Raw genomic sequence first — 27,777 nt, forward strand, 5'->3', positions numbered from 1 at the left:
ACCATAATTGGAGTTATTTGCCAGTAATTTCCTGGGAGATTATCGGCCTTAACTTCAGCAGAGGATCAATGGAAACTGCAGAGAAACAAAGTTAAATGGTAGAGGATTGGAGAACCCCCGTGGAAATTTTACCTTATTTAGTTCAGGCTTTGCACGCAGCCTGGAGACATCTTCTAGGGAACCAAATAATAAAATAATACCGCTTTCATTTATGTAACACTTTAATCCCATCTAAAAGTCTCCAAGCAAATTATTTCTGAAACACGGTGACCAGGTAATTGTGAAATGTGAGGTGGCAGCCAAGCAGTTCTGAAGAGTTATTCTATTTTAACACTGCTGTTTTTGAATTGAGGCATAATTTTTATGCATTGGCTTTGTGCCATTTTAATTGAAGGTTTTAACACTGTGTTTGAATTTGGAAAGATATGGTGAAATGCAGGTGAATAGCTCCTCTTACTGCAAGTGGATTTTTCCAGCAAGGGGCTGTACAGTCTTTGCATACATTTTGGAATTTAGTTAAGGGTCATAGGGTGGGATTTTCCAACCCACACCTGCCCCACAACCGGATAATCCAGCCTGAAATCAACGGATCTCTGCATGGTCTGCTCTGCACCCCCCCCAACCCCCCCGCGCAACTCCTGCCTATAATTCCCGTGGCGGGTGGGATGGGAAAACTCCCCTTACAGAGTCAGAGAGATACGCAGTTTCCTAAACCGAACCAGTCCCATTCGCCTGCGTTTAGCCCACATCTCTCAAAACCTTTCCTATCCATGTACCTGTCCAACTGTCTTTTAAAAGTTGTAATTACACCTGCCTCTACCACCTCCTCTGACAGCTCATTCCATATATGCACCACCCTCTGTGTGAAGAAGTTGCCCCTCGGGTCTCTTTTAAATCTTTCTCCTCTGGCCTCAAACCTATGCCTTCTAGTTCTGGACTCCCCTAGCCTGGGAAAAAGAGCACGGCTATTCACCTTATCTGTGACCCTCATGATTTTATAAACCGCTGTAAGGTCATCCCTTACCCTCCTTTTGGTTTATATTTGCTAGCATTTTTACTCAATTCTGACGAGCTGCCTTTTCTAGACAGCTGCAGATATAGATCACTGACTTGCAATGCAAAATAATTCCAAGTTGGATCTGGAGTTCTAAAGAACAAAAAGTAAATTTCCAAATCAAACGTAACCAATAGCATTCTGCCCTAGCTGATGGTTTGAAACTTGGATTAAACCATGTTGACAAAACAGTTTCGAGTTCCAATGTAACTCGGCAAGGAGTATGATCATTTGTGCTCTGTTAAATGTTAACAGAAGCAAGTTCATAATCTGTGCTTTGAAGGGAGATAAATGACAGAGGCCATGTGGATGGAGAAAGGGGAGGACCAAAACAACCTTGGCTTACCTTCTGACATCTCTCAGCAGTGAGCTCAAGTGAACATTAACCGGGCTTTGGAACAGACTATCCATAGTCCTGCTGACTGTTTCTTATGACATTACAAATAGAGTGATGTCAAAGGGCTGATTTTCTAAATGTTTGGCTGTCTGGTGGATAGTGTATAATCATTTGTGTGTATCAGCAAACTGCAGGCATGCTGCCTGAGATTACCTGCCCAATTTCATTTGAAAGTGGAAAATAGTGGGTGGCCAATCGATACACTGGATGAGGCTGAACACTGCCAATGTGCAGAGCCATTGGATGAGGCTGAACACTGGCAGTGGTCTGAGCCGCTGGATGAGGCTGAACACTAGCAGTGCTCTGAGCCATTGGATGAGGCTGAACACTGGCAGTGCTCTGAGCCGCTGGATGAGGCTGAACACTAGCAGTGCTCTGAGCCATTGGATGAGGCTGAACACTGGCAGTGCTCTGAGCCATTGGATGAGGCTGAACACTGGCAGTGCTCTGAGCCATTGGATGAGGCTGAACACTGGCAGTGCTCTGAGCTACTGGATGAGGCTGAACACTGGCAGTGCTCTGAGCCACTGGATGAGGCTGAACACTGGCAGTGCTCTGAGCCACTGGATGAGGCTGAACACTGGCAGTGCTCTGAGCTACTGGATGAGGCTGAACACTGGCAAACTGCGCAGCCACTGGATGAAGCTTCTCACTGGCAAAGTGCGCAGCCACTGGATGAGAATACTCCAAAGGCTATGGGCCCTGACAACATTCCGGCTAATAATATTGAAGACTTGTGTTCCAGAACATTCTGCACCCTGAGCCAAGCTGTTCCAATACAGCTGCAACACTGGTATCTGACCGGAAATGTGGAAAATTGCCCAGATGTGTCCTAATCACAAGAAACAGGAGAAATCCAACCTGGCCAGTTACCATCCAATAGGTCTACTTTCAATCATCAGTGAAGTGACGGACGGGTCATTGACAGTACTATTGAGCAGCACTTACTCAGCGATAACCTGCTCAGGGATGCCCAGTTTGGGTTTGGCCAGGGTCACTCAGTTCCTGACCTCATTATAGCACACGGATGATGCTCAGAGCCGGTGGTGGTGACTGTACATTGGTAATGTGAAGAGCCAGTGTGTAAGATCAGATACCGGATGCCTTTGGAAAATCGGCTGACTGCTGTTGAATCTGAAATGAAAATTGCAAAATAGAGATAATAATCTGAGATTTATACACTCAAAATGTTACTAAGGAGCAAGGACCTTCATCAAGTGCATAATGTTGCTGGGGGTTAATTAAGTGTAATGTAACAAGTAGCAAATTGTTCACCCTCAGACTTTTAATAGAAGGATAGGGAATTGTTAGGAGAGGCATTTGACATATGTTTTTAGCTACATGCTGCTTCTGAATGAATGCACAACGATGTGAGTTAGAAAAGTTCTGCCTCTCCAAAAAAAGAATGTGGGGTTTTTAATCACTATTCCTTCCACCCCACCAATCTTAAGTAGCAAGTCATTGAGAAGTGGTACAGAATATGGCCACTGAGAGGTCCCACACCAGCAGAACTTGGTGCCAAGTTCAGATTATCCCATAGCTGATTAATGATTGGGAATGTGAGGCATTTCTGTTAGCGTGAAAATTAAGCTTTCCTCATCAGGCCCAAAGAGCATTCCTGTTTGTTCAGGCCTCTCGATGAAAGTAAAAAAGAAATGTATAAAATCGTACCTATTTGGCACATCTTTTGGCTTGGATCCTCTTCCCCACTGTCTCTCTCTCTCTAGTGGGAAAACTATTACAGATTTCCATTCAGGTCAGGAAGTTGAAATAGCCATCAGTTCCTAGTTGAATGGGATCCAGCACACACATGTAAAAAGGGACCCCGAAACTTGGAACAGGTGTCTTTGTCACCGCAGTTGAGTATAATAAACTCAAGACTTTTCCTGATGCCTTCAGAGAGGGCACGTTGCAAGCAGGGTGAGGAGAGAACTGAAATTCTTGTACCCTTTACTATCCATAATCAGTGTTTTCTTTTGAAGTAAAACATGTTTCTCAACCCCTGAGGGTGTGGTCAATCTTTAAATCACTGAGCTTTTGTTGGTTTAAATAAAGAGGCTAATTTATTCGTATGTCACCCTGAAAGTTTAAATGCTACGTTACTCGTTCAGCACACACATACGCACTCAAGAAATGTGTAGTTCAAGAAGGCAGTGCATGCACTTTTACAAGTTGAAAGTAAAAAACAGCTTATTGTGCACATGCTTGGTTCATTGTACGAAAAGCAGTCATAGCAGGGCCATTGGTGAAGCTGTTGGTGATCCTGAAAGCTAATCTAGGAGGTTTCAACAGCTGGAGTCATTATGGAATAACAGGAATCCCAGGGAAATGGATGTTGAGCAGGATACAGAGTTAGCCATTGGTTGTTTGTCCGTACCAGGAGGTCAAATTTCTGCACCGGTGGACTTTTGAAAAGTAATGGATTGGAGACCTTTTGAACAATTGCAATCTTCAGATTTTTCAAACATATTGATCTTTCTGCCAGTTCTGCAGCTGATCTTTCTTGCTCTGTTCTTGGAAGACTGGCTAATTCCTCTCTGGTTCTTGGGATTAAAAACGTTGTGATCTGAAACTAGTTTTGGTCAAGTGGTGAACTGCAGTTGTCTGTTTGGAAGCTTAAAGCCATTGTGAATACTGTGAATATTGTGAATACTGGTTTCTGCAGCTGCCTTTTCCTAAGTACAGAACTTGGATTATGGTATATGGGTAATTCACAAACACAAGCTTCTGTGAACCCCACAGATAAATTTCAGAGAATCCCTACAGTGCAGAAGGAGACCATTTGGCCCATTGAGTCTGCATCATTGACAATCCCACTCAGGTCTATCCCATAACCACACATATTTACCCCACTAATCCCTCTAACCTATGCATCCTGGGACATTAAGTAGCAATTTAGCATGGCCACCTAACCCGCATATCTTTGGAGTGTGGGAAGAAACCAGAGCACTCAGAGGAAACCTACGCAGACACGGGGAGAACATGTAAACTCCACACAGACAGTGACCCAAGCTGGGAATTGAACCCAGGTCTTCGGAGCTGTGAGGCAGCAGTGCTAACCGCTGTGCCATCGTGCCACCCTTTTGGCAGTATTTCCTTTTGGTATGTCTATTAAAGGTTTTCAGGAGCTTTCTAGAAAATTGAGGCAGATATTTCAAAAGTCACCTGTACTCTGGCAGTCTGTATCCATTTTCAAATAAAAGTTAGTTCCAGATAGTTATTTACTGAATGCAGTCCAGTTTTCAACTTATGTTCTCACTGGGCAAGATAGTAAGCAAACACTTAGGTGGCACAGATTTAAATTGCCTTTTAGCGCCGGAGGTAATCCTCAAACAATTGACTTGATATAGATAAGATTGAAGCAGGGAAGTTGTTTCCCCTGGTGGGTGAAATAGAACTAGGGGGCATGGCCTCAAAATAAGAGGGAACAGATTAGGACTGAGTTGAGGAGGAACTTCTTCACACAAAGGGTTATGATTATGTGGAATTCCCCCCTGGCCAGTAAAGCAGTTGAGGCTACCTCTTTGAATGTTTTTAAGGCAAGGATAGATACATTTTTGAACAGTAAAGGAATTAAGGGTTATGGTGAGTGGGCGGGTGAGTGGAGCTGAGTCCACAAAAAGATCAGCCATGATCTTACTGAATGGCAGAATGGGCTCGAGGGGCCAAATGGCCAACTCCTGCTCCTAGTTCTCATGTTCTTATGTTCTCATGACATAAGTTTGATACAACATCATCCTTTATACTTTGCAATTATAGAATGTTTTAAATAAATGTCCTTGCACTGGTTTCAATTATTTCAGTTGTTACTGCACTGTAATACAAAGAAATTTATTATATGCCCTAATTGAACTTTAAAGTTAAATCGCTTAGCATAGCCATGCAGTAATAAGATTATAATGTTTCCATCTAACAATGAAGCCAGATGCATTAGATGCTTTGTAATATTATTTGATAACTGTTTCAATAAGCATAAAGTAAATTAAATTGCATTTCTGGATTCTCTGTTACATTTAATGGGAAAATATATTTGTTAGTAGGACAACTGGCAAGCTGTTCTTGTCTGATTAAATTATCTTCTGTGGTGTGGTGTTTCCAGATGATATCAGTGTGATCTGGGCAGAATTGAATGAAATAGCGTTAGAGATTATAGAATTCTAAACCTCAGTGAGTGACCATTGTATGCTGGAATAGGTGTCAACTTTTAGGCTGGTTCAAGATCCATCCGCCCACTGTTGCCTCTACCCACAAAACTGCCCACGGTCCCAAGTCAGGATGGTGAGTTTCCCCATATTGCTTGTGTAAACCATCATCAAAGAACTGTGCAGCTTAAATTCCCAATCAGCAAAAAACAAGAACTGCAGTGCCACATTGGCAGAAAGGAATAGTCACTGTATCAATGGCTCTATATCAAAGCTCCAAGTATGAGAATGCTTATGTGGAGTTGCCAGTTCCCTCTCTGATCGAGACTGTAAGTCAGTGTGAAAATTGAACCAGGAGAAAATAATTTTCTTGACTTGACAATTAATGATTGTCACACCAACAAAAAAAATCAGATGCCTTGTCCCAGTGTTACTGAATTAAGAATGGCTGCCCTACTGATGAAACGGTCCAAAATCACAATCAAACTGGAAATCCAAATTCTCTAGCACACAAAGTCTTGTGGTCAGATGACTTCAGCATTAATCACCTGTACCTGCAATGACCAGTAGTCAATTGAAGCCTGACCTAGATCTATTCCTCCTGCTGTTGTGGCAATTACCCTAAGTTACTTTAAACTCATTTTACATTAGTCTGAATTCATTCAATTACAACAGAACAGAGCACACCTGTGTTGCTTCAATTGATTGTGGCTCACAGGTCTTATGTAACAGTCACTTGAAGCCAATTGAAACATAAGAGCAAGAGTATTGAACCTGTTGGTTGAGGAATGAGTTCTTTCCTGGTGATCCCACTCCTCCAGGTGAGGCTGGAGAATGTTGTGCCCCAGTCATGAATCAAATACTTTCAATAGTGCTGCTTGGTGGTCCACTGATTCATGGATGACTTTGTGATAGAGGGTCAACTAATGAAATTGAGAGTAACCTCACTTCAGCGCAACTTGATGTGAAAATGCTGGCAACACCAAGTTAAAGTCCAACAAGTTTATTTGTAATCACAAGCTTTCAAAGCACTACCCACCTGATGAAGCACTCTGAAAGCTCATGATTCTACATAAACCTGTTGGAGTTTAACCTGGTGTTGTGAGACTTCTAATAGCACAACTAGACAGTGTCTAGTGCAGTGGGGGCTCTTCTGACAATTGCACCATTTGCAGAAATTCCTGTAAACCAGGACTTCATGTTAAAAGAATCCTGCTTTGTAAATGTACAACTCTGCGGAACATTTCAAATAATGACCACTAGCTAAGTCTTTGGCATATGAGCAGCGCACAAGAATCCCCCAGATTCATAACGCAAATGGCTGTAGCCACATAAATTCTTTTCCACCGACAGAAAGTGCATCTAGGAAATTGATAATGAAAAGTAGGGCAATGGCAGATAAATTAAGCAGGTATTTTGCATCTGTCTTCATTATAGAGGATTCCACTAACATCCCAGAAATAAATGTTATAAAGCAGGAAATACATGGGAGAGAGGAATTCAGGAAAGTTACAATCACCAAGGAAGTATATTAAATAAATTGGTGGGTCTGCAGGCTGGCAAAACACTTGGTCCATATGGAGTTCACCCTAAAATCTTCAAGTGAGATAATTCTTTTTAACTGCCAAAATTCCCTAGATTTGGGGAAGGTTTCATTGGATTGGAAGATAGCAAATGTAACTCTTCTATTCAATAAAGGAAGGGGGGAGGAGGTGTGGTAGCAAGGCCAATCAGCCTAACATCTCTCATACAGTAAAGGTTGGAAGCCATTGTTAAAGATGTTATAGCAGGGCGCTTCAAAGCAATCAGGCAGATCCAACATGGTTTTGTGAAAGGGAATCATGTTTAGTTAATTTATTGGAGTTCTTTGAAGGACATGTTCTGTATATAAAGGGAAACCAGTGGATGTACTGTACTTCGGTTTCCAGAAAGCATTTGATGAGGTACCATTTGAAGTTATTGCATAACATAAAAGCTCATGGTGTAGGGTGTAATATATTGTCATGGATTGAAGATTGGCTAACTAACAGGAAACAGAGTTAGCATCAGTGGGTCTTTTTAGCAGGATGTGAAGGATGGTGTGCCACACAGACCAGTGCTGGGGCCTCAACTTTTTATAATTGATATAAATGACTTGGATGAGGGGACTGAAGGTATGGTTGCTAAAATTGTTGACAATGCAGATCGGTTGGATATAAGTGGGCTAAAAGGGACTGTGGAGAGTTTTGGGTCCCTAAAAAATGTATCTAAAAAAAATACACTGGCATTGAAGGCAGTCCAGAGAAGGTTCATGAGATTGCTGCTGGGTATGGAGGGATTTTCTCATGGGGAGAAATTGAGTAAGTTGGGCCTATTCAAAAGAATGAGAGGAGACCTTATTGAGAGATCTAGGATTCTCAGGTAACTTGACAGGAGTAGATGCTGAGAGGTTGTTTCCCCTTGTGAAAGTGTCTTGGACCAGATGGCAAATCTCAGAGTAAGGGGTCACCCATTTAAAACAAAAATGAGGAGGAATTTCTTCTCTTAGACAGTAGTTAATCCATGGAACTCTTCACCGTAGAGGGCTGTAGATGCTGGGTCGTTAAGTATGTTGATGGCTGAGACAGGCGGATTTTTAATTAGTAATGGAATCAAGGATTATGGGGACAAGGCAGGAAAGTGGAGTTGAGGATTATATCAGATCAGTCATAATCACATTGGTGGAGCAGACTTGATGGGCCAAAAGGCCTACTTCTGTTCCTACGTCTTATGGACTTATGGACAGAGGTAGGTTAAGCTGAGTGGGCAAAAGTCTGGTGAATGAATATAGTGTGGGCACAAGTGTAACTGTGCATTTTGGCAGGGAGAATAAAAAAGAAGCTTTTTATCTAAGTGGTGAGATATTGTAAAACTCTGAAGTGCAGAGGGATCTGGGTGTCCTTGTGCATGAATCACAAAAGGCTAGTATACAGGTACAACAACTGTTTAGGAAAGCTAATTGTCAAAATGCACTTTGGGAGACTTAATTAATTAGTGCAGAAAGGATTTATTTATACAAATTTTTCAGCAGGTCATAGCTGCAGCTTGCTCCATTCATGCCTGGTGCCTAACAGTGCTCCTCCAAAGGCACTGGATGCAGTGTCTTTCAATATATTTCATGGAGAACTAGACAAATTCTTGATTAACAAGGGAATGAAAGGACAGTAGACAGGAATGTGGGGTTGAGGTCACAATCAGATCAGCCATGACCTAATTGAATGACAGAGCAGGCTCGATGGGCCAAATGGCCGCCTCCTGCTCTTAACTTGTATGTTCACATGTAAATCCTCTGTCTACACTTCCCGCTGCCTCGGCAAAGCAGCCAGCATAATTAAGGACCCCACGCACTTCAGACATTCTTTCTTTCACCTTCATCCGTCAGGAAAAAGATACAAAAATCTGAGGTCACGTACCAACCGATTCAAGAACAGCTTCTTCCCTGCCGCTTATCAGACTTTTGAATGGACCTACTTCGCATTAAGTTGATCTTTCTCTACACCCTAGCCGTGACTGTAATGCTACATTCTGTACTCTCTCATTTCCTTCTCTGTGAATGGTATGCTTTGTATGGTGCGCAAGAAATAAAACTTTTCACTGTATGTTAATACATGTGACAATAATAAATCAAATCAATATCAAATCAAAAAAAACTTAAAAAAAGGAGACCACATTATGTAATCTGGATTGTTGTACTGGGATCGCAGTTATACCGGTACCAACTGCCTAGTATTTAAGTACAGCAGTATAATATTATTCTGTAATGTCTGACAAGCAAAAATGCAAAATTTAGTGATGTGCAACTTATAAAGTAATATAATTTAAGTAAGGATTTGTTTGTTGCTGTGGATTCTACTGAGATAGAAAGACTTTATCTGTATTTCTAAAGATTTTGGTCTGTTTTCAAAATAAGTAGACTTTTGTTGCACAATGAATTGCCATGCTGAATCAGTTAGTAGCTTACTTAGCTTTAGATTCCAGAGTGGAGTACCATCTAGTAGCAATTATCTGTACCTATATTTATATAGAGTGATCAATAGAAACACTGGAGTGCAGTAACAAAGCTAGCAAATTCTCTTCTATTTGGGAATGTAAGGAGTGATTTAGAATCCAGCACTGCTAGTGGAGAGTGCCACTTGTCGAGTGTGCACCTCAGAAAGTGATGGGTATGCAGTAAGTGATTTCCTTTCCATTAAATGTAATGGGCACAAAAGAAAACACTGGCTGTGCACTCATGGTCTCTCGAGAGGCACTTCTTGAAATCTGCACTCCCAATTAGGAATGCTGCAAAACACAGGCAGGCCTCAGGAGAACAAACCAGGAAGGTACACATAACGTTAGGAGTGCTGTATGTGAAAGGAAAGTAGAAACACAGCCAGGACCAAATCTAAAAGTCACAGGACCCTCACTCCAATAAATACATCATCTCACTCTGAAAACTGAAAGTTGTATGACATTAGATACTGTCTCTAATAAAGAGAGAGAGCTAAGAGGGACAATTAAGAAACAAAGAATTCTCCCATGTTCACAGTGAGTCTAACAGAAGACTAGTTTGTTAGCTCAGTTGGCTGGATGGCTGGTTTGGGATGCAGAATGACATCAATAGCGTGGGTTCCATTCCTCCATAGACTGAGGTTATTCATGGAAAGCTCACCTCGTCCCTTGCCTGAGGTGTATTGAACGTCACCAGGTTAATTCACCACCAGGTAATTCACCAACCTCTGGGACTAGGGTGACTTTACCCTTTAATGGAAGACTGTAGCTATGAAAGAGTTATATTCAGTTGAATAGTTAGAAAGAAGCTTGGGAAAGAAGTCTGTGGTTAATTGGAACTTGCAGTGAGCAGCTGAAAGTGAAGGTTTTGTGTTGGTACCAAGAAAGTATTGAGGGCAGGAATGATACCTTTCCACATGGTGCAGCAGAAGCCAGAGGAATACACTTTTTGTAGTGCTATTGTGAACATTTCATGAACTCTGTACTGCTAAAACAATGTGATACAGTGCCATGAGACAACTTTTGTTAACTGCAGCCAAGACATAGGAAGCCAACTGGAAATACCCCTGAACTGAAAAGTTTAGCAACTATGTGCTGTTTCAGGGAATAGGATAAGATGTCAAATTTAGTGACTGAAGGTTTAACTTTCGATTGTCTCCATACTTGTTCCTTGCAAAGCAAGCAACATGCAAACTTCGTGCTACCCACTGATTTACATGAGATATGTGTGCAGGCTGGAGTTAAAAATATTGTTGAATGTTTGCGTGTCTCAGCAGGAGTTCAAACTTGTGTAGGGTTATCACCACTTAAAGGCGGACTGCATTCTGGTTGGAGCAGGTGCTGGATGTGGCTGAGGAAGATATTATGAGCAAGGAGGATACTGACTAATGTTACAAAAGGGCAGAGAGTCCACTCTGAGGCTCATAAACGCAGCACCAGTGGCTTTGGTGCGGGACAGGAGAGGCCTCCTGTTCAGAGGGAGCTTCACAGATAAACTCCGTGAAGGTAATTAGAGTAGAACCGTAACAGACAATATAAACAATGTAGCCCGAGGAACTGGAGATGGTGCTGCAAGAGGTTTAATGACCACACATGAGTTGACAAGATGAATGAATTCAACTTCAAATGGCATTTCTTATACCTGAACTACTAGCTTCAAGCATGACTCAGTTCACCAACATGCTTTCACTCAATACCAACAATTCTTTAAAAAATTACTCATTGGATACAGGTGTCTCTAACCATGCCAACGTTTATTGCCCATCTTGACTGCCTTTGGGAAGATGGTGATGAGCTACATTCTTGAATTGCAGCTGAGGCAACACCAAAGTGTTGTGAGGAAAGGATTCCTAGGACTTTGGGAGCTGCCCTTGCCACCAGCTATCCAGTGAAGAGCTGAAGAGGAGGAGGAAGAGAAAGAGATGCAGTAATCCTTTCTGCCCAAGCTATCTGTGACGAATTGAATGGGGTGTGGTACCAATAACTACAACCTTGGTTCCCTATTCATCAACTGTGCCACACCTTTTATTTTTCCTCAGTCATTGCCCAATATATTGTCCTGTTGGCCTTAATGCAAAACTATTATAGACCACAAGGCAAACAAAATTGACAAATGATATCATGTAATATTGGATAGGCAATTAAATGCATGCACAGCCTTAGTACCAAACTTCTGCTGACTTTTGCCTGTCTTCCCCCTGCTCCTATGAGTATTGATCTGACAGTAGGTAGCTTAGATTTAGTGGAGAAGACTGCAGAAGGCCTTGGGTGTGACCTCCAGTAACTCTGGACCTAAAAGGATGAGCTTCAGGCTGCACTGTCGTGGAACTGGCAGCAGCAGTCTGGTCTGACTGGCAACAACAAGGGCACTGGTGGAATGGAAGGGATGCGATGGCAAATGCTGCCTCCCTGTCAGACAGCAGCAGGTTTCTGTTCCACAGAGCCTCTGGCACTTCCTGGGGCAATGCCTCAGCGCTCCTAATCATCACTTGGAGGACAGATTGCTAAACGGTTGTGACATCCTGAACACTGATATCCACAGCCATGATAGCAGCAATTTCAGATAGCATGGCAACAAGCTAACCTTACATGACAGCAATCTGAGCTCCCACCGCAGTATCTTGGCAGAAGCTGCTTGTGTTGCAATGGAAGCTGTGACACCAGCCATCAGAGACAGCATCGTGACTGGATTCACAAGCATGCTGAATGGAGTTGGCCAACATTTCCATTCTGAATCAGATGGACAAGGTCCTGTGGAAAGGTTTTGTCAGAATGCTTCATTTCCCTTGGCGTTGATGGCGGCTTATGTGACATGGTTTGCCAAATCATTTCATCGACCTTCTTCAGTAGGCTAACACACCCAGGACCTCATCTCTACAGCAGAACTCATTTGTGAGTTTGCTCTTTGGACAGAGTGAATCGGCTGAGGGGGTCAGTCACGAGGGGGGCATAGCTTCAGAGTGTGGGGCAGGAGATTCAGAGGGGATTTGAGGAAAACAAAATTCGCTCAAGGGTGGTGGGAGTCTGGAATGTACTGTCTGGGAAGGTGGTGGAGGCCAAACACCTTACAACCCTTAAAAAGTGTTTGGGTTAGCATTTAAAATATCATAACATTCAAGGATATGGGACACATGCTGGAAAATGGAATTACCGTGACTTGAGTGGTAGTTATTGTCAGTGCTGACTTGATGGGCCAAAGGGCCTTTTCTGTGCTCTACAACTCTATATCTGGGATAAGCTGTCAGGTGAGCTATCCTTGCTTTCCACCCTGGCTGTCGTACACCCGTGACTAATGTCTAACCAGATGCAGGTCCTGCCTTTCAGCTATTCTTCAAGACATGAGCAGTTTCATTATCTGAACTGATTACTGAAAGTAGCTGTGTCTTCTCCATCATGCTTTTCCTGATGCATCTCCACTTCCCGGCTAAATTGTAATTTTTACATAGCAGAATGGTTAAATGCATGAAAGTAAGGATGTAGTGAACAGGGGAAGGGTGAGTAAAGGTCATAAGACAAGACCATCAGATAAAGGAGTTGAATTAGGCCATTCGGCCCATCGGGTCTGCTCCGCCATTTAATCATGGTTCTTATCCCCATTCTCTTGCCTTTTCCCCTTAACCCTTGATCCCCTTATTGATCAAGAACCCTTCTATCTCTGTCTAAAAGAGACTCAATGACCTGGCCTCCACAGCTCTGTGGCAATGAGTTCCACAGATTCACCCCCCCCCCCCCCCCCCCCCCCAGCTGAAGACATTCCTCCTTATCTCAGTTTTAAAGGAGCATCCCTTCACTCTGGGGTTGTGCCCTCGAGTTCTAGTCTCTCCCACTATTGGAAACATGTTGAAGCTCGTGGAAAATGGGCATGCTTGCTCCACCTGCAATCTGTAAAGCAGAGAAGTGTGTGGGATGAGTTGGAAGTGGAAAGTGAAGGGGGAGGACGATTCACTGTGAGGAAAGCATCATCTTCAAAGGTTTTGGTTCTTCCACTAACCAAGGCCTCAGCAATAGCTGTACATGACCATCATGTGGATCAGGTCACACAGGCATGCTGGTCCCAGTCTGGTTAGTTCCTGCTTCTTCTGACTCGACAAGAGAGAAGAGTGTATGATCGTGAGTGTGGTGAAATCTATTTTGCTGGCGTGCTCCCATGTTTGAATAACTGATGTTGTGTGCAGACTACGTGTGTGAAGCAGAGCTGATGTTATTATGCTTGTTAGGTGGGTGCGGTGATGGATAAAGATTGGTGATAGGGGTGTGGTGCACAGAGCAATGTATGAGGCTTCTGCTGCACTTAGTGGGATGTGACATTTGAAGATGCAATCACTGACCTTGACTATTCATGTGAGGTAACTTTTTGTGGCACTGCATCCAAGTCCTCAGGACTATCATAGAATCCTGTGATGCAGAAGGAGGCCACATGGCCCATCGAGTCTGCACCGACCACATTCCCACCAGTCCCTATCCTATAACCCCATGAATTACCCTTGCTGGTCCCCCCGATAGTAAGGGGCAATTTAGCATAGCTAATCCACCTAACCCGCACATATTAGGACTAGACCCATGGCATTGACCTCCATGGCTATCTGACCTTACTGTCTTCACAAAGGCTGTCTGCCAGGCCTCCTGACCAGTTGTGAATAGACACATTTCTTCTCCTCTCCATCTCCTGCTCCAAGATCCCCAGTGCATTAGAAAATCTTGGAGCCATGTGGTGCTATGTCCCCCCTGGGTGTGAATCATTTTAAGAATAAGCTGATTCTAAGGTTAGAAGAGGCAGGTAGCAGGCAGTGAATTGAGGGCAATTAGGGCCTGTTAAAATTCCTACTCCGACTTGAACTTACAGCAGGCTATATGGGCCAGAGATATTGACCTAGACCACAACCAGGCCACAAGAAACGCTCACATTGGGGAAGGGTGGTTTGTCCACCAAAGAAGCCACCCCCCATTTCCCCACCCACACCAATCATGGCTGCCAGGCCATAGCTTATGGAAGGGTTGCCCTTCCATGAATATGATCAGGTCATTTTAAATTTTTAAAAAATCTGCCCTTTTGCCTCCATGTTGAGGCACCTTCTCTTTTGCCATCGTGAATCGTTTGCTCACTCTTTAGCTGGTGAGACTGTTCATATGTCACTGAAAAGCCTCCCATTGGGACCCCAGCCTCAGGAGCACAGGATGGTGTGCCCTGCTTGCTGTCATCAGTGGGTCTGGCCCTTTAAAAATCCCAATCATCATGTCTGGAACATTCCGTGCAGGAACTAAGCAAGCAGCCGGGTTCCTGGCCCAGTATAGAAAATCTAGACCCCGATCCTCTTACCACTGTTTGATTTGTTCTCAAACCCACTCATAACCCTTTTATATTCCTCCCCAAAGCCCCTTCTGAGGCATCTCTGATTGTGATTGAAGAGCGAGAGGGAAAATTCACCGAGATTCAAATATTACAGCCTGCCCAAGATACAGTACACGTGCGGGCAGTGCAACCCACTGTCTCTGCATCTTTACAGGCAATCATATTCTGAGGCCGCAATCAGCCTGAAAATCCATAGAACAGATGGAGCTGGCTGATACAAGAACACATTAACCATTGTTCCCAAAATTGAGCTGAGAGGTAACAGAAGACATGAATATTGCACAACCACAGCTGCCTGCTAATGTGCCCCATGTTACATGATGTGAGCCTTCACATTCTGAAGCAACTTTTTTGAATGATCAAGTACAGGTTAAGGAAGAGTTTCTACCTTTAATTGTTCTGTTTTTGGAACAAAGGAACATAGAAATTAGGAGCAGAAGTGGGCAATTCAGCGCTTCTAGCCTGATCTGCCATTCAATCATGGCTGATCTCTCCCTGGTCTCAAATCCATCTGCCCACCAGTTCCCCATATCATGTTTTTTAACATCAGAAGTCCATCAATCTCCTCCTTGCCTCACAAAGCCAGGGACCCAGGTTCGAGTTCCGGCTTGGGTCGCTGTCTGTGCAGAGTCTGCACACTCTCCCCATGTCTGTGTGGGTTTCCTCCGGGGACTCTAGTTTCCTACCACAGTCCAAAAGACGTGTTGGTTTGGTGATCAGCCATGCTAAATTCTCCCTCTGTGTACCCGAACAGGCGCCGGAGTGTGGCGACTAGGGGATTTTCACAGTAACTTCATTGCAGCGTTAATGCAAGCCAAGCCTACTTATAATGCTAATAAATAAACTAGTAAAAATTCAATGATTCAGACTTCACCGCGCTTTGGGGCAGCGAGTTCCACAAATTCACCATCCTCTGTGAGAAACAGTTCCTCCTCATCTCAGTTTTAAATCTACCGCCTCTCAACCTATACCCGTGACCTTTTGTTCTAGATTACCCCACAAGGGGAAACATTTGATCTACATTTGCTTTATCAATCAGTTGAATTTGGAGAAGAACTATTTATTATGCATGACATCCTATTTTAGGGAAAATGGACATACAAATCTCAAATATGTGGCAGGCTCTCCATTTGGTTCCACATGTAGGTTCCTTCAAAAGAATGGTCCAGGAAGTGTAGATTTTATTGACAAATGTGACTCGGTGAACAGTACAAACTAGAAAGCTGATCTGTCATGAGACAGCTGATTCACCAGAATTAAAAGATAGAATTGAATTGTTTGCCTTTGATTGTAATGACTGGCTGATTACCATCAATTTTTATTTAAATTGCTGGAAATTGGCTATTTGGACAGCACAATAGAGAGAGAAAAAGAACTGTTCTGAGGAAACTTGAAGGTTGATTTGCAAGACTAGAAATACTGAATATCTGTTTTTCAGATAATGGCATTAGTTTACGACTGAAGAATTTAACAAGCTCACCAGAGAGTGGAATTTCAATCATGTAACTTCAATCACAAGATAGCCTCCGAGCACCAGGAAAGCAGATTCAGCAGCCTGAGCAGCACTATCTCTAATGAGGAGCACAAAGATAGCGAAGGCAAACTTCAGCTTTGTAATTTTCGGACAAGAGAAATAGTCCTGCGAAAGGGATGAAAGATAGTCCGGTGTAGAAGTTAATAACCTAGAAAAGGCAGCTTATTGAAACCAAGAGTGCTACAAAATAATCCTCTGAGGAGTAAACTTTGAGCCACATTCTTCTGTTTGAGTGAGGGGCAAGGGTGATTAGCACTGCTGCCTCACAATGCCAGGACCCGGGTGTTTCTCCAGTTGCTCCGGTTTCCTCCCACCCTCCAAAGATCTGTAGGTTAGATGGCTTAGTCAAGATAAATACTCAGTGTTAAGGGGATAGGATAGAGGGGAGGGCCTGGAGAGGATGCTCTTTCAGAGAATAGGTATATTTCAATGGGCCAAAAGGCCTTTTTCTGCGCTGTAGGGATTGTGTGGAATCTGATGCCTTTCCCTGAGATGTGTTTGGAGGTGGAGAATTTAGTTGGGCAGTAGAATGGCAGGATGGGGAGCTCCCTGCCTTCCAGTCACCATTCTGATTACTCTGGATGGGAAGGCTTGTGGATGGCATTCCTGCCTCACCATTAATTGAAGCCCTGAAGTGGGCAATTAAGTGGTGGGGAGAGGGAATGGTTATTGTCAGATGTTAGGTGCTTGATTAATGAATTGAGCTGCTGAAAGTACCCCCCCCCCCCACCATTTCCTATTGCCCCTACAATATGACCCCCTATCCTGCTCTCATTTAATTGTGGCCTGGACTGATCACTGATCCTGGAACCTTGGTGGGCACAAGGCCATCAGTTGCCACCGTGCTCTCTGGTGCTATCTGTAAGGGACTGCTGCTGGCCTCTGATTGGCCACATACCCTCTGGGGGCAGGCTTTCTGCTCCAGGGGTCCTTGATGCTCTCCCACCTCTAATGGAAGTATATCCTTCTTTAGTGTTGGAGACCAAAACTGCACACGGTACTCCAGGTTTGGTATCACTAAAGCCCAAAACAACTGTAGCAAAACATCTTTATTCCCGTGCTACAATTTCCTTGCAAAAGGCTATACCATTTGACTTCCTAATTGCATGCTGCACCTGCATACAACTTACTGTGCAGGATTTTTCAGTTTTTTGGATAGTGGGGTACCCCATCATGTGACCAAAAATGTCATTGGCTGACACGTTGCCCCTGAAGCCTATAGCCCCACAGCTATTCAGTGATTTGCGGAGTGTTAAATGGCTGGAGGTTGGATTTCCACCCTTCACTCAGGAGGAAGTCAGACTGCAGAGATCTGCTAGCCATTAAGCCTGGCTGACAACTCTGTGGTTCTGGGAGCAGTGGCCTGTGCTGGGCCTTCAGACAGTCCGCATATTCAATGTGTTGGGAGCCCAGGGTGAGAGGAAGCCTGGGAATCTTGTATTGGAGACAGGAGGTGGAAACTGTGGCAGGGTGTGTGAAAGAAAGGGACGGGACACGAAGGGGCTGTGGTCATCTTTGGAAGGCTGGAGGGTTGATGGGGTGGGGCTGGGGGGCAGACCTTGTTGGAGGACCCTGATTGGTAAAGTGGGCCAGTGATGGAACTGCCTCCATTGGGGCCGCCCTAAGTCTCATCCTCCCCATTTCAAACAGTGATGATTAAATGGCAGACCTGTGTCCTCCCTGATGTCAGTGACCACTGAGAGTCACAAGATCGCATTAAAACTTGGTCTTCCTCAGAGGATTTTAGCAGTTCACTTTTGAAGTTCTGGTCTCTGAATTATCTCAAAGGCCACTCCAACTTTGACTACCATAGTAACTGCTCACATCCCAAACGTTCAATCTCTCCACCTCAGACTTCCATGAATCTAGAACCTAGAATGATTAAATTGAAAAGATTTAACTTGGAGGACAGGAGAACCTTGGGTTGGAAGCAAAATCCACTTCTGGGTTTCGTAGTTGCAGCAAATACTCTGGAAATCTCCATGGGGACAGTGATGGTGCTCAGCAGGATCCTGCTTCACAATGAAATCATGGATTCTTTTTTCTTCAGAATAATTTTTTCCTCATTTCCCAGCACAAAACTTTCTGGAAAATCATCATGTTCTAATTAGATAGCAATGGGTAAGATGGGTAGAGAGGGATATGGGTCAAATGCAGGCAATTGGGACTAAACTGGGTGGCATGGACAAGTTGGGCCGAAGGATCCGTTTCCGTGCTGTAAACCTCTATGACTCTATGACTCAGTGCAATATCCAATGAGATTAAATACCTGAGTAGCCACTGAAACTACTGTACCTGGGTGCATCAAGATATATTTACTGCCAGCACATTGTAAACTGTTCACTGGATTTTAACCAGCTGCAACACTATTTATTGAATTTGTTTTGATACAACAGAGGTAGATTGATATAAGAGTACCGTGAAATATAATGAGGGATTATGCAAATATATGAATTTTGGCCCCTCAGGCCTGCTCCACAATTTAGGAAGATCAACATGATTGAGACTTCTACTTTCATCTTTACCACCCCTCCTATAACTTTGTCAATCAAGAATCTGTCTGACTCAGCCATAAAAAATATTCCCTGATGCTGTCTCCACTGATCTCTGGGGAGAAGAATTCCAAAACTCTCTGAGTGAGGAAACACTCTCCTCATCTCTATCACAAGACTCTTTATTTTTAAACTGTGTCACCCAATCTTACTCTGTCCCAAAGAAGGGAAGTAGCCTTTGAGCATTCACCCTGTCGGGTCCCCTCAGGGTCTTATCTGTTTCAGTAAGATCACCTCACATTCTTAAACTCTGATGCATACAGGTCCGACTGTTTAATCAGTCACGTGGACCTTCACTGCACTGTTTCTCATGCAATTGTGGCCAAAACTGTACTCACCTAGCTTATCTTTGTCAAGGTGGTTGGACAAAATATACACCTTGACTGGCACCCCTTAACATTCACTCCCTCCACCACCGACAAACAGTGGTAGCATCGTGTACCATCTACAAGATGCATTGCAGTAACTCATTAAGGCTCCTTAGATAGCACCTTCCAAACCCACAACATTTCAGCTTGGACCAGTTGGGTTGTTTTATATTCATTCATGGAATGTGAGCATTGCTGGCTAGGTCAGCATTAATTGCCCATCCCTAATTGCCCTTGAGAAGATGATAGTGAGCAGCGTTATCGAACAGCTGCAGTCCATGTGGTGTAGATATACCCATGGTGCTGTGAGTGAAGGAGATCCAGACTTTTGACCCGACGACAGTGAATGAACGGCGATGTATTTCTAAGTCAGAATAGTGTGTGGCTTGGAATGGTACTTCCAGATGGTGATGTTTCCATGTACCTGTTGCCCTTGAACATCTAATTGGTGGCAGTCGTGCGTTTGGAAGACGCTATGTAAGGAACCGTGGTGAGTTCCTGCGTTGCATCTTGTAGATGGTAAATGATGCTGCCACTGTTTGTCAGTGGTGGAGGGAGTGAATGTTAAAGGGTTCCAATCAAGAAGGCTGCTTTGTTTTGGATGTCAAGCTTCTTGAGTGTTGTTGGATCTGCATTCACCAAGGCAAGTGCAGAGTATTCCATTACACTCCTGATTTTGTGCCATGTAGATGGTGGATAGGCTTTGGAGAGTCAGGGAGGTGAGTTACTCGCCACAGATTCCTAGGGTCTGACCTGCTCTGGTAACCACAGTATTTATATGGCTCGTCCAAATCAGTTCCTAGTCAATGGTAAACACCAGGGTGCTGATAGTGAGGGTTTGGCAATGCAAATTCTATTGAATGTCAAGGGGCAAAGGTTAGATTCTCTATTGTTTGAGATGGTCATTGCTGGGCACTTATGTGGCGCGAATGTTACTTGCTTCTTGTCAGGCCGAGTCTGGATATTGTCCAGGTTTTGCTGCATTTTGAAATGGACTGCTTCAGTATCTGAGGAGTCACGAATGGTGCTGAACATTGTGTAATCATCTGCAAACATTCCCACTTCTGTCCATATGGTGGAAGGAAAGTTATTGATGTCGTAGCTGAAGCTGATTGGGCCGAGGACACTACCCTGAGGGACTTCTGCAGTGATGTCCTGGGACTGAGATGTTTGACCTCCAGTGAACACAGCCATCCTCCTTTGTGCCAGTAATGACTACAAGCAGTGTAGAGTTTTCCCCCTGATTCCTGTTGACTCCAGTTCTGCTAGGGTTCCTTGATGTCACACTCAATCAGGTGCTACCCTGATGTCAAGGACAGTCACTCTCATCACTTCTTTTTCCGGATCAGAAGGAGTTGAAGCCCACATCAGGTCTTGAGCTAATATTCATATCCATTATTGAAGGATTGTATTGGAGGTATAGTTCTTCGAACACAGTATCAAAATGAGGCCTTGTCTATCTGTCCTGCAGATTCAGTGGATGTTAAAAATCCTACAGTTCTATTCTGTGAGTTCTCCAGGTAATCAACTAACATATCTGGATCACCTAATACTATTACAATGAACTAGGTTACTGTCTTATTGCTTTTTGCAGGATGTTGCTGGCAGGAACAGGTGACACATTTGCCTGCGTACAATGATAAAGTGGTTAACAAATGCAGGCATTAGGGCTGGACTTGAAATCGCTGAGAGAATTTAATTCAAGTCAAAATGCAACCTTTGTGACAAATAACCTTGCAGCTGAAGTTTAATTTCCTCTTTTTGTGTGTTCCCCTATTTTAGCAGACAGATGATGCAGCACAGACTGACGGACAGCAGCAAACGCAGTCTACTGAAAACACAGATAACAAAACACAGCCCAAGCGGCTCCATGTCTCCAATATTCCGTTCAGATTCCGGGATCCAGACCTAAGGCAAATGTTTGGAGTAAGTGCGGTGATTTAATGGACTGAGTAGGAAGCGTTGTACTAAATGCTGCAATCAAATGATCAAATTACAGTCAAGCCTGTATTAAAGATTGCTGTAAAATGAGGCCACTTGTATAATGACCATCTAATGCTCGACAGACCCGAGCAAATGTTAATAATTCAGACTTGAACTGGAGACTACCTGTCTGGGAAAATGAAGTCAGTCCCAAAGATGCTCATTATAGATTGGTTTGGCCATCGACTCGTTTTCTTTTAGTAAATTGTTGCTATCCTAACCATTAAGAAGGCAGCAATGACAGCCAGTTGAATGATTAGCCATACTGCAACCACAGAAAATAGATTACACCACCCACTTTTTAGTTTCAAGAATTGCATTAAAGGGAAGTATTTGCAGTGTCCATTTTTTTTGTCGATGTTTTACTTTGTAAAGTTTGCTTTAGAGACATTCATCTACACATCTTACTTGAACGAAGAGCAAATGCCAATCCATTTGAGCATCGCGTCCCAAGGTGCAGCTGACATTCATTAATGTATTGTAGGTCTTCCTGCACTATTCTGTCTTTCTCTCTCACTTGTGGACTCAAGACCGAATGTTCTGAATAATCCAGGACATCACAGATTTCTGTCAGCAAACAGATGTGCCCTTTCAATCGTCACTGAGCTAAGAGTCATAGTTGCACAGGCAGTAGTAACCATTGATTGATTTTTATTGCTGTTACAAGCAGTATTGGTCCAATTTATTTCACAGCAGCCATGGATAAAGGCACAGATGTTCTTGCTCTTAAGTTTGGGAAAGGTGCGTGGTAGTAATAAATTCAAATTTGGTTTGGCGTGGATAAGAATGAAGGGAAAGTTAACAAGAAGTTCAGAACCCACTCTTCAGAGAGAGTATAACTGAGCTGTGAGCCCTCTACACAATCATGGAACAGAGAAAATGACTTGATAATGCTTTTTTTTAACTAATATAAGGACCAGAAGAGATACAGTTTGCTTTCTCTTTGTGAAATGCATATTCACGCATCCTTTCCCTGTCTGTGCAGTCATTCCCAGATGATCATCACCAAGATTTCAGTCCTGGATCATCATGACCATCCTTTTGTAAATCCATTGGGATATGGTTAGCTTCATATTCTGCTCTTCTGCTGATAGCTGGAGAGACCAATCCATGAGGGGCAGGTTCTGCCACATGTCTTGCCTGCGAAATGGTTGTCAGGTGACACTGCGAGAGTTCTTTTTGATGTTGGCACCTGTTGCTAAGCCACTGTAACCACAGATCATCATCATGTCGGCCCATCATTTCCAGCCATTCATTTCTTTGGCCTTGAATGATCAGTGGCTTTCATATTACACAGCCAGTGCTAATGACCTGGAAGTTGCTGCTTACAAGGGTAATGGAAATGGAGCTGATCAGTGATCTCAAAAGGAAACCAGATATCCACTTGAGGGAACTAACCTTTGAGGGCTTCAGGGAATGGGACTGACTGGATTGTACTAAAGAGAGTTAGCACGGACTCAGTAGGCTGAAAGGCCCCCTTCTGTGCCAAAATGCAAAGTGCTTCACACGAAATAATAAGACTTCTGATCGTCATAAAGTGTTGTCACTTCATATGGGGATGAACCCAGCTTTCTTTCGAACTACTTGTCAAGGAGACAAATGCCGGGAGTTTCCAGCAGAGTATATAAATAAGTGAGATAGCGACATACAAAGTGGCAGTCTCAATTGTGAATTCCCCATCTTGAGCCCTGAATGCAAGAAAATTCTTTGTCTTGACAACATTCCATTTTCAGTAAAAAAAAATCCAATTCAGTGGTTTAGGTGATAGTGTTTCAATCCAGCCTGTTAATCTTTAAAGAAGATCCAAGCAGCTATTTTTTAACCAATTGAACTACACCACAAAATTTCATGTTTTTAAACAAAATGCAAACTTTATTTTGTTGCCAAAGTAAACAAAACAATCAGTATTAACGTAACAATATATTTTGTAACCAAATATGTTATGCACCCATGTTTACTTTTTACTTCCCCAAGAATTCTCTCAAGGTGCATCAATCTTAAAGCTATGTAATTCTGTAGGGATTGCCCATAAGTTTGCCACAGTTCACTGGCAAATTCTTCTCAGCTCTAGCTAATTTCAGAGGTAAAACTTGCACTTACTATCTCTTGACTGGGGATGCCTCAATATCTTGTTCTGGCTATTTTTCCAATACTTCCAGCTAATCTGCTGATTGCTTTATTTGCCACAAGATTCTGTGCGGACAACTGTAGATTCTGCCACTGTTTTCAAACTGAGCAATTTTCCAACTACTGTTCCATCACAGAATTCAAACTGAGTTGAAGCTTCACCCACATTCCATATGATAAATAATGATTTTTTTAAAACTCTGCTTACAGTGCAGGTCTATCTAATTGTTATTTACTTTGGCTATCTTCTCTCAGCATGCTACACACTGCTCCAGACCAGTTTCAAGCTTCAATTACCACTTGGATGACTCTGTATCCCTTTATAAAGCTTCAGCCAGTTGCAGTTTGTCCTGAAGTTTTGGTTTCCAAGTTTCAGTTTCAGTTTCTTCTCCCTTGGAAACAGAAAGAGTCAGTTACCCTTTTCTGTTTCCACTTTCTGTTTTCAGTTGTTCCATGTATTGTTTAAATTTCTCAACCTGTTGTTTTTTTAACTTACTCTCTTCTATCCTGACCTTTTAAGTGTAATAACCTCCCAACTTTTTTTGCATTGAATTTGCCTAACTTTCTACAGTTAAGTACAGAGCATCATCATGTCGGCCTCTCATTTCCCACCATTCTTTTCTTTGGCCTTGAAAGATCAGTGGCTTTCATATTACACAGCCAGTGTGAGTGACCTGGAAGTTGCGACTTACAAGGGTGGTGGAAATGGAGATGATCAATGACCTCAAAAGGAAACCAGATATCACTTGAGGGAACTAACCTTAGAGGGCTTCAGGGAAACTACGGGTTATATTCTGAAATTAAAAGGTATATTCTAAAACACATGAATCATGAACTAGATATTTGCAAAACACAAAAATGTGCTTTATATATAATTATAAACAGGGGATAAATGCAACAAACTAGTATAAAGGTAGTAATAATTAATTTTTTTTCATCTCCATTAAGGGTATCTTAACTGGACTACTTTTTTAAAGTATTTCATTTCTTGCTTGTGTTGAGGTGCGAAGAAACTAACTATGGTGAAATAATAATATATTCTTGAAACAGATATGCTTCATTTGCTTTATCATTCAGCCTAAAACATTTTTGTGAAGAGTTGGTTTCTAATCAATGAATTTTTTATAAGTTAAACAAGTGAGCAATGCTGTTTTAATTTTTGGTTTATTATAGTAAAGACAGGAAGGGATATTTTAATCATCAGAACAGCATAATGATATATGTGATTTGTGCTTATCTTTATCTAGTGACCTCCTTTTTGCATTGGATGGCCTTTTCAGTTCGCAAAATACCGCATAATTTTCCTGAAACTGATGGACTGAATGACCTCTTCTGCACTGTAGGGCCTCTGTGATGCTATGATTATTGGTGGGGCGGCATGGTGGCACAGTGAATAGCACTGCTGTCTCACAGCAGCAGGGACCGGGGTTTGATTTTAGCCTTGGTGACTGTCTGTGTGGAGCTTGCACATTCTCCCCATGTCTGCATGGGTTTTCTCTGCGTTTACTCCCACACTCCAAAGATACGCAGGGTAGGTGGATTGGCCATGATAAATTGCCCCTGAATGTCAGGGGGATTAGCAGAATTGAATACATGAGGTTACGGGAATAGGGCCTGGATGAGATTGTTATTGGTGCAGTCTGGATGGGCTGAATGGCCTCATTCTGCACTATCGGGTTTCTATGATTCTATATTAGATGCATAGAAAGTAGAAAGGAAAAGGTTCAGCGATAAATGTATTGTGGTAATTAATTGCAATGATACTTGCATTTTTAACAGTGACTCTCAAAATTGAAAATGTCACTGGGCAATTCTATTTTGCTACTTAGAACTAAAAGTAATCTTTGTTATTTCTTACAGCAATTTGGTAAAATCTTAGATGTTGAAATAATTTTTAATGAAAGAGGATCCAAGGTATGTTGTCCCTTTCTTTCTACCTGCATGCTACCAAATTTGTATCTGATTTAATGAAAACAGATAGCTGTTTAAAAAAAAAAGGAGGAACAACTGAACTGATCTAGTAGCGGCTGGATCATATTTGAATCGTAATGTATTTAGTTGCTGATCTAACATTTCCTGATGCAGGTATTTTGTTTAAATTGTTAAGCCTGAAGTAGTCTCATCACTTTTCTTGATTTTTTTTTTCTTTTATAAATTCTTTTTAAGAGCAGTAATTTTTATGCTGAAATATTGCAATTTCTGGGGGGAGGGGGAATTATTAATTTTTTCACCAAAAGATATGTCTTGATATGCTTGCATATATTGCAGTGAAAAATATAATCTACTGTACTTTTCAGATCATTAAACTGAGTAAAGAGAAAATGGTCTACTGCAGTTCAGTTCCCTCCAGATTTGAAACCAATGTTCCCTTTATGTGCATTTCTTTGCTGTTTAAAGTTAGTCTAGTTAAAAAAAGAAAAAATAATCATACTTTTCAGTGTGGAGAATCTTTAGCACATTAGGCCAATTTTCCAAATTTACTCCTGCATTTTTGCAAGGTGAGATCAAGTGTGTGGGGTGGTGACCAAGAGGGATGGGTAGAGATCGGAGGCCCATGACTCGAGTGGGCTGCACTTACTGTGTGGGTGGTTTGGAATTTTCACCCTTCCAGTTAATGAATTCTGCAACAATTCATTCAATCCCGATGAGAGTCCAATAAATTTTGGCACAATATTTTTATTGATTGAGTTTTTGCAGCATCGCTCTCTTTCCTTTCAACAAAGGTTTCTCCTTGTGCCCCAGAACACCAGTGTCATTGCAGCTATGATGAAAAGCTGAAAGCCTGCAGTCTTTCTGCGGTTGCTGTCTTCTTGGAAAGGTTTGCCAGTAGCTCAGTTACTGAAAGTTTTGTGCCGCAGTGCAACAGTTACTTCAATTATTGTCACCCGTAAAGAGATCTCATAAAGAAAGCCACAGTCTCTTGCATGTGAACTTCTCCCCTGTATGGAAAGGAATGAGGGAGAAACCTTGAAATCTGATATTCCCTAATATAATTTGTTTCCAAACTATTCGAATCTCCTTGGAGGAAAGATCATTTTGAGGCATCTATAATTCTAAATTCTTCAAATCCCCTGCGCAATCTCTCTCCATCCCCCCCGATTGAAATGAGTAGCATGACTATAAAAACTGTCAACTAAAACAGCTATACGTGAATAAGAACATAACACAAGAACTAGGAGTAGGCCATCTGGCCCCTTGAGCCTGCTCCGTCATTCAATAAGATCATGGCTGATCTTTTCGTGGACTCAGCTTCACTGACCCACCCGCTCACCATAATCCTTAATTCCTTTAATGTTCAAAAATCTATTTTTGCCTTAAGAGCATTCAACACTTCCAACTCCTTCATTGGACAGGAAATTCCACAGATTCACAACTTTTTGGGTGAAGAAGTTCATCTTCAACTCAGTCCTAATTCTGCTCCACCTTATTCTGAGGCCATGCCCCCTACTTTTAGTTTCACCCACAAGTGGAAACAAGCTCCCTGCATCTATCTTTTCTATTCCCTTCATAATCTTATATGTTTCTATAAGATTCACCCCCCTCATTCTTCTAAACTTCAATGAATGTGGTCCCAGTCCACTCAGTCTCTCCTTATAAGCCAACCCTCTCAACTCCGGAATCAATCTAATAAATCTCCTCTGCATCCTCTCCAGTGCCAATATGAAATTTCTCAAGTAAGGAGACCAAAACTGTACACAGTACTCAAGGAGTGACCTCACCAGCACCTTATACAGTTGCACCATAACCTCGCTGTTTTTAAACTCCATCCCTCCAGCAATCAAGGACAAAATTCCATTTGGCTTTTTAATTACCTGCTGTACCGGTAAACCAATGTTTTGTGATTCATGTACAAGGACACCCAGGTCGCTCCAAACAGCAACATGCTGCAATTTTTTACCATTTAAATAATAGTCCATTTTGCTGTTATTCCTATCAAAATGGATGACCTCACATTTATCAACATTGAACTCCATCTGCTAGATGGTATAAACCAACTTGTAAATTATGCACTCAGTAGGGGCAGTGTTGGAAGACCCAAATTTTGGGGAAATTTCAATCTCCTGTGTTGCCTCCCCATTCATGAAGTGGAAGGAATCCCTAGGGGGTAGTGTGGGCTGGTTGATATTGTCAACCTTACTGCCATCCCATCAAGGGTATGTGATCGGTCACTTTTTGTTTCATTTCCCCAGGTCAAACATTGAAACTCTGGCCTGAATTTTGGCCGGGTCAGCGGTGCGCTTCTTAGCTTGGCAAACACAACC

The 27,777-nt window shown here is 42.6% G+C and overlaps 1 protein-coding gene across 11 annotated transcripts in view; it reads left to right on the top strand.

Annotated features, from left to right (window-relative positions):
- The window catches only part of rbfox1 (RNA binding fox-1 homolog 1), a 1,792,700-nt gene that overhangs the window by 1,623,574 nt on the left and 141,349 nt on the right, over window positions 1-27,777 (top strand). For all 11 annotated transcript variants that reach the window (XM_080206634.1, XM_080206632.1, XM_080206635.1 and 8 more), the window contains 2 exons: window positions 21,188-21,331; window positions 25,376-25,429. In XM_080206634.1, coding sequence (XP_080062760.1) covers window positions 21,188-21,331; window positions 25,376-25,429 — 198 coding nt within the window. The remainder of the gene's footprint in view (window positions 1-21,187; window positions 21,332-25,375; window positions 25,430-27,777) is intronic.

The sequence above is a fragment of the Carcharhinus amblyrhynchos genome, chromosome 18, assembly GCF_965287045.1.
Source record: "Carcharhinus amblyrhynchos chromosome 18, sCarAmb.v2.hapA, whole genome shotgun sequence".
Classification (NCBI taxonomy): domain Eukaryota; kingdom Metazoa; phylum Chordata; class Chondrichthyes; order Carcharhiniformes; family Carcharhinidae; genus Carcharhinus; species Carcharhinus amblyrhynchos.